General features: G+C 35.1%; 1 protein-coding gene across 1 annotated transcript; it reads left to right on the plus strand.

Annotated features, from left to right (window-relative positions):
* Positions 1-4,420: 4,420 nt before the first annotated feature.
* On the plus strand, positions 4,421-5,362 carry LOC113249027 (olfactory receptor 4K14-like). The gene has a single exon (XM_026490604.2). It carries the CDS (start codon positions 4,424-4,426, stop codon positions 5,360-5,362), a length of 939 nt encoding a protein of 312 aa, XP_026346389.1. The 5' UTR covers positions 4,421-4,423.
* The last annotated feature ends 1,037 nt before the right edge of the window (positions 5,363-6,399 follow it).

Here is a 6,399-nt window from a genome sequence, read left to right on the forward strand (position 1 = left end):
CTGATAACAAAATTTAAATACATATGAAGCAAACACTGAGAGAGTTGCAAGGAGAAATAATTTTTAAAATATAATCAGCAAATTGGAGGGTGAGGTCATAAAGAGGACATGACCACCAGTTAACCCCTGAGCTGGACCTGGGCAACGGGAGGCTCCTCACCCCCTCCCCTGTCCTTGGAATGTGCGTTCCACTTGCCTTCCCTGCTCAGAGAAGCTGCCCCAAGGATTCAGCCTTGAGAGAGTGATGTGGTGTTGAGACTGTCTGGACAGTATACGTGGCTGAACCCACTTAAGAGCTCTATATTAACTTTAAGATTTGGCAGGCAGGTACAGAGATGTACTCATCTTGTAGTCACCCACGATGGTGGTTACGTATCACACTGGTCAAGATAAGACTTCCTGGCAAATGGAACTAAAACCTTAATTGAATTTGATGACATAAATCTATTTAGAGATTAAGACTGCAGAAGACAGCTTCTTAGTACTTGTAAGTTAAATGAAAAATTATTTAAAAGTTCACTAATTTTTAACGCATAGCTGCTTTATGTGTGATTTTTCTTACCTCCTTGTTCTGATTTCTAAAATATGCAAAAGTTATTCTTGACAAGGACATCCCCAAGAGATGTCCCATGGAAATTATTTTCATGTTTCTTATTCTGCCCAGAATACAGAATAGGAAATTTCACCCAGGGGATTCCTTCTAGTGGTGAATATATGCCAGGCTGAGGGAAAGTGCTTCTACAGATACTGTCTCTGCCCAATTGTGGATGTCATCTCAAGCACACATCAGAGGAGGACAAGAGAAGAGGAAAAAGCAATCTGGTCTTAGAGAAAATTTATCTTTAGTAAGTTACCTCATGTTCTCTGTGACTCTCTTCTTTAATTTTTAAAATATCTGTATGTATCTGTATCACCCATGCCCACCTGTGCCAACCTGAGTGTGGCTTGTTTAACTTCTGACCTTTAAAGAAGGTAATACAATTTTTCTCCTCCCATCCTATTCCTGCGGGAGCTTCTACGGTCTCTTTAACAAAGGTGTACATACCACCATCACGCAGCCACAGAGATGTTCTCAGATCTGCTTTAGAAGATCTCTGTTCTTTGATGGCTACCGGATATTAGCAACTTCCAGCTATTTTGGCTCAAGTGGATCTTGCCATTTAAGAGGATAAAGTTTTTCGTATCGGATACAGTACTATACACCAAGATAATTTCAACATAGAGATAGAAGTAAAACAGTCATATATCCAGTGAGAAATGATATAAAACTCAGTTACTACAGAAATAAGATAAAACTACAACCTGAGAGAAAAGGAAGGCATCTTAAGCTAGTAGAAGGAACTTGGACTTTCTCCCTATGTGCCTTACTTAGTGTATATCTCAGGCAATCCATTAAAGTCTCTGAGGGCACGTTTCTCCTGTAAAAATGTAAATGTTGAGATTTTCAGTTTTAGGATGATTATTATTTTAAAAATCTTCGTGGATGAACATTGAATTTAGAAGAGCATGAAAAATGTGTTGCTATATTTTAATATTCCTAAAAGAGGATCTCAATTTGTCTCCTTTCCCTGATTTTTCAATTTTACCAATCCCAAGGTTATCATTACTCCCTTTGTGAAAATTCTCCATGTTACAGTTAAGAATTTCAAAGGTGCTTTGAAAGAATGTGCTACTGTCTTATTGTGGTGTCTTAAAATATGAATAACCCCTCCACAAAAGCAGAAGTGAAAAATAAAAAAGTTGAAAAGCAGGTAGCATGTCTGAACTTCTTTTGCATCCGTATAACCTGTAGGGTTGCTAAGAATGTGCTTGTTGGTTCAGAAAAAATGTAAGAGGTAGGTATTTTTTTAAAAAAAAGGTGGTACCACGTATTTTGCTGACATAAAGTAGTTGGCTATTCACTAAGATAGCTGCCAGTAAGCTCTGGACATTGTACTGCTTTAAGGTGCATTTTAATGAACAAAGAAGGGAAAAAACTAGTATTTATTAATCGTGCACTGAGTACCCGAAAAGTTTAAGTGCTTTCTTTATATTTTCTGACTCCTCATCATAACATGTCTATTATTAAATTGAATGCTCTCTTTTCACAGATGAGGAATTGGAAACAGAAATAGCTTCAGTTCAAGGTCATGAGGTCAACAAGTATTAGATTTCAGACCAGATCAGACTAATTAAAAAGTCCACACTCTACTAATAGTCCTAATTACTAGATTAATATTAATATGTCTATAATTAATGCACAATATTATGGAATATTAATTTCAAAGCTGCTTAAAATAACAGTAGGATTTCTTAGTAGTAAATTGGTCCCTAGCAATGTACATATCCATCTTTTAGCAAAATTCTCTGTCAAACACAACTGAAATCCAATTTTGCTATTAGCTGTCTTCTATATCATTTATTCCAGCACACACAGAATTAGTTATTGACAACTAATCCCAGAGAGGGATTTGTCTTCACAAAAATTAAGTATCAATGTGAAGTTCAAATTGTTCAAGTTTCTCAGGGGACATAAATGTATTGGGTGTAATATCGGGATATTTTCTTAGAAATTAAATCTCTACTATGGAGGATATATTTGTTTGTAAGTTATGAGACTACTAACACATGTCCCCTTTTCCCCAGCAAATGTGTGCTTTGACTAATTCTTTAGGAATATCTTCTTCATTTCTAGCCTATGCTTCCGAGTTCTCAGTATAAGGGAAGGGGAAATTAGTGCTTACGATGATGTAATGGTTTTCACCATTCACCTGCTGTCTTTGGCACCACCCTTAAGACTTCAAGGGTAGAAAAGGAAGAGACACAGAAAAAGTAAAAGAAAGCAAAAGGGAAGAAACAATAAAGGAAGAAGAGAGATATGCAATTATCTTTTTGCCATCTAGTGAGAAAAGGACTCAATTTACTTAAGGATGAATATAAATAATGTCATTATTATACTTATATAATATTTGTACAAAATAAGAAATTATTTTTATTGTGTAAATAAAATATTTACATATTATATTTAGAGGTATATAATTGATGATCTTTGAAATTTTATCTTTGTGCTCACTCAGTGCTAATGGTCAAAGATGTACTTTAATTCCACAAGTCTACAATTTATTCACATCTTAGAAATGACACATAAGATATTTTAAACTTGTACGTCAAAATTTTTAAACCTAGGGATTTCCCAGCATCCATGAATATACAGATGACCCTTGAAAAATGCAGTCAAAAATCTGTGTACAACTTTTGAATCACCCAAAATTTAACAACTAACAGCCTATTGTTGACCAAAAGCCTTACTGCTAACAGTCGACTGAAAAATATTTTGTGTATGTATTATATATTGAATTACTACAATGAAGTAAGCTAGAAAAAGGAAACCATTATTTTAAAAAATCAAGAGCAAGAAAAAATACATTTACAGTACTGTACCTATTGAAAAAAATCAGCATATAAATGAACCCACACAGTTCACCGGTGTTGTTCAAAACACCTGTGTTGTTCAAAAGTCAACTGTAAATGAACACAAATATTTTATATTGATAAGCTTGAATATTTGTTATATTTTGATTATATTTTGCTACCATTCAGACTTCAAGTCAGACTGTGAGTCTAAGTTACCTTCCTCTGTGGTTAATCCCTTTGTCATATAACTCTCCACATTATTTTCTAATACATTTATTTACTAAATGAATTTCATTTAATTGTGGTCTTAAAGACAAATTATGTACCTGATTTTGCATTTGAATTATCATGCCAAGATATTTATTATAAGGAGTTCTATATAGCTTCTCTCCAACAGATTGTCCCAACATATATATTATAGTAATAAGCAAAAGATTTAGTTTTATGATGTTTTATAAAAGAGATTCAACTGAGGCTTGAAGGAATCATTATGTATAATACAATGAAACTATAATTTTGTACCATGTCATTTGCTCTGGATTTTGATACCTGCTCACTATAATTTTCCTAAATAGATGAATTAAATTTTAGTTATTTAGTGTAATGGTTGTTGGTGGTACCCCACTCAGATTCTTTTTCCTGGGGTGGTGGACTGAAGCTAATTTCCAGATGACACCACAACTTTTTTTTTTTTTTAGCATTTTCTTTCCCTGTGCTGCTTTCCTCACTCACTTCTTGTGAGATTACCCTCTCAATCAATCATTTACATGATCTCAGACTTTGTTTTTTGGAAAGCCAATCTTAGGCATTTAGCTTCTTTTAAAAGTCATAACGGCCTGAACATTTTGCCAAGATTTCTCTTCCCAATTATATTTTTCGCTTTCGGATATAAATGGTCATTTTCAATGAAATTTAACTGTCAGCAAAGTAGAATTTCAACTGAATTCTAAAAATTAAGTACCCTTTCCCATGCCACTAACTGACAATCTATCCTTCTCTCTAGGTTATTTTAAAAGACACACTGAATAAAATGGATAAAGGAAATTTGTCTATAGTGTCAGAATTTGTGCTTCTGGGACTTTGCCACTCATGGAATATACAGGTCTTATTCTTAGTGATATTTCTTATACTTTACCTGATTATTATATCTGGAAATATTGTCATTATGATCCTAATCATCACTGACCCCCGTCTTCATTCCCCCATGTACTTCTTGTTGGCCAACCTGTCCTTTGTTGATATGTGGCTTTCTTCAGTCACCACTCCGAAGATGATCACAGACTTTCTCAGGGAGAACAAGATTATTTCCTTTGGAGGGTGTATGTGCCAGATCCTCTATGTACATTTTGTTGGAGGGGGAGAGATGGTGCTATTAGTGGTAATGGCCTATGACCGCTTTGTAGCTGTCTGCAAGCCACTGCACTATTCAACCATTATGAGCCTGCAAAAATGCACTGGGCTGGTGGTGACTTCCTGGACCATTGGCTTTGTGCATGCCATGAGTCAAATGGCTGTGATTGTGCAATTGCCCTTCTGTGGCCCCAGGGAAATCGACAGCTTCTTCTGTGACATACCGCTGGTAATTAAGCTTGCCTGCATAGATTCCTACAATTTGGGAATATTAATGAATGCTGATAGTGGGGTTCTGGCCATGACCTGCTTTATTCTGTTGTTGATATCCTATACATATATTCTTCTTGCTATCCGCCAAAGCTCTGAAACTGGTGCATCCAAGGCACTATCTACCTGCACTGCCCACATCACAGTGGTGGTGCTCTTCTTTGGGCCTTGCATCTTCATCTATGTGTGGCCACTCAGCATCACCTGGGTGGACAAATTTCTTGCTGTGTTTTACTCTGTTATTACACCTCTCCTAAATCCAGCCATTTATACCCTGAGAAATAAAGAGATAAAAGATGCCATGAAAAGATTCAGACGCTACTACATACATTCCAAGGGAAATATTTAATGCCCAGAGACCTTACTGTAAGCACTTCAAATTGATAATACATTGACCTTGTAAAACAGATTGAAAATTCCAGGCATTTCAGTTTATTTCTATATGTTATGGCTGTCTCCAAGTGCAGGAATAGGGTTAATATAATTCAAGAAATCACATTTATTTACTCAACCAGTGGAACACCACAAAATATATCCCTAAAACCCAAACATTAATGATCCTTCTTTCTGAGGGAATTATGTAATCAGTCTTCCTGTGCCTTTAACTATGTTAAATGAGAACCTAAAATTCATTGCACAAACCCATCCACCATCCTGATGGATTGTATCCTAATAAACTTTCTCCTAACTTCATTTGGAAAGTATTCCTGTGACATTGACTCCTTCCCTCAAAACTTTCACCTAACCTCTTGTCAAGAGACAACTGAATTATTATTTTTTCTTTAACTTAGCTTCCTACTCAAATACTAATAGGAAGGAGTGGGAGAAAAAATACAGATAATGCAGTAACAGTGGAAAATACACAGGGAATAGGAGTGGAAGATATTCTGTGTTTCATTTCCATTAACTCAATACACATAAAAAATGGTAAAACCTAATGACATTTCCCTTGGTTATCTCAGCCTCAAGGACTAATACTTATTATGCCCCACACTATTATTAACCATTTGTGTGAAAGTCTTGAAATGTAAGCTTCTCAAGGGCAGGAGCCACGCCTTTACCTGATTAATTCTTGAAATGGCAGGAGGACCTAATACACTGGTTAATATGTAGTAAACGATAAATATATTTTAATGAACATATAAAAGATAATTTTTCCATTCAAAACCCATTACACATATTGATCTTGGCATACTCAAGTGCAGTCTTTTGTCATTAAAAAAAATCCTAGGTTTCAACTTACAACTGAAATTTACTTTCTTTCTTGCAGAATTATAAATTAAGTGGACTGAAATTCATTTTCAAGAATCAAGAATAAAAGTCATAAAATAAATATTTGACACATACACAGGTTTCATTTCTCTTAATATGGAAACAAAATACAAC

The sequence above is a fragment of the Ursus arctos genome, unplaced genomic scaffold (assembly GCF_023065955.2).
Source record: "Ursus arctos isolate Adak ecotype North America unplaced genomic scaffold, UrsArc2.0 scaffold_33, whole genome shotgun sequence".
NCBI lineage: Eukaryota > Metazoa > Chordata > Mammalia > Carnivora > Ursidae > Ursus > Ursus arctos.

What these genes read in the sequence shown, in the direction of transcription:
- LOC113249027 (XM_026490604.2), top strand. Translation starts at nt 4,424, where the DNA reads ATGGATAAAGGAAATTTGTCTATAGTGTCAGAATTTGTGCTTCTGGGA.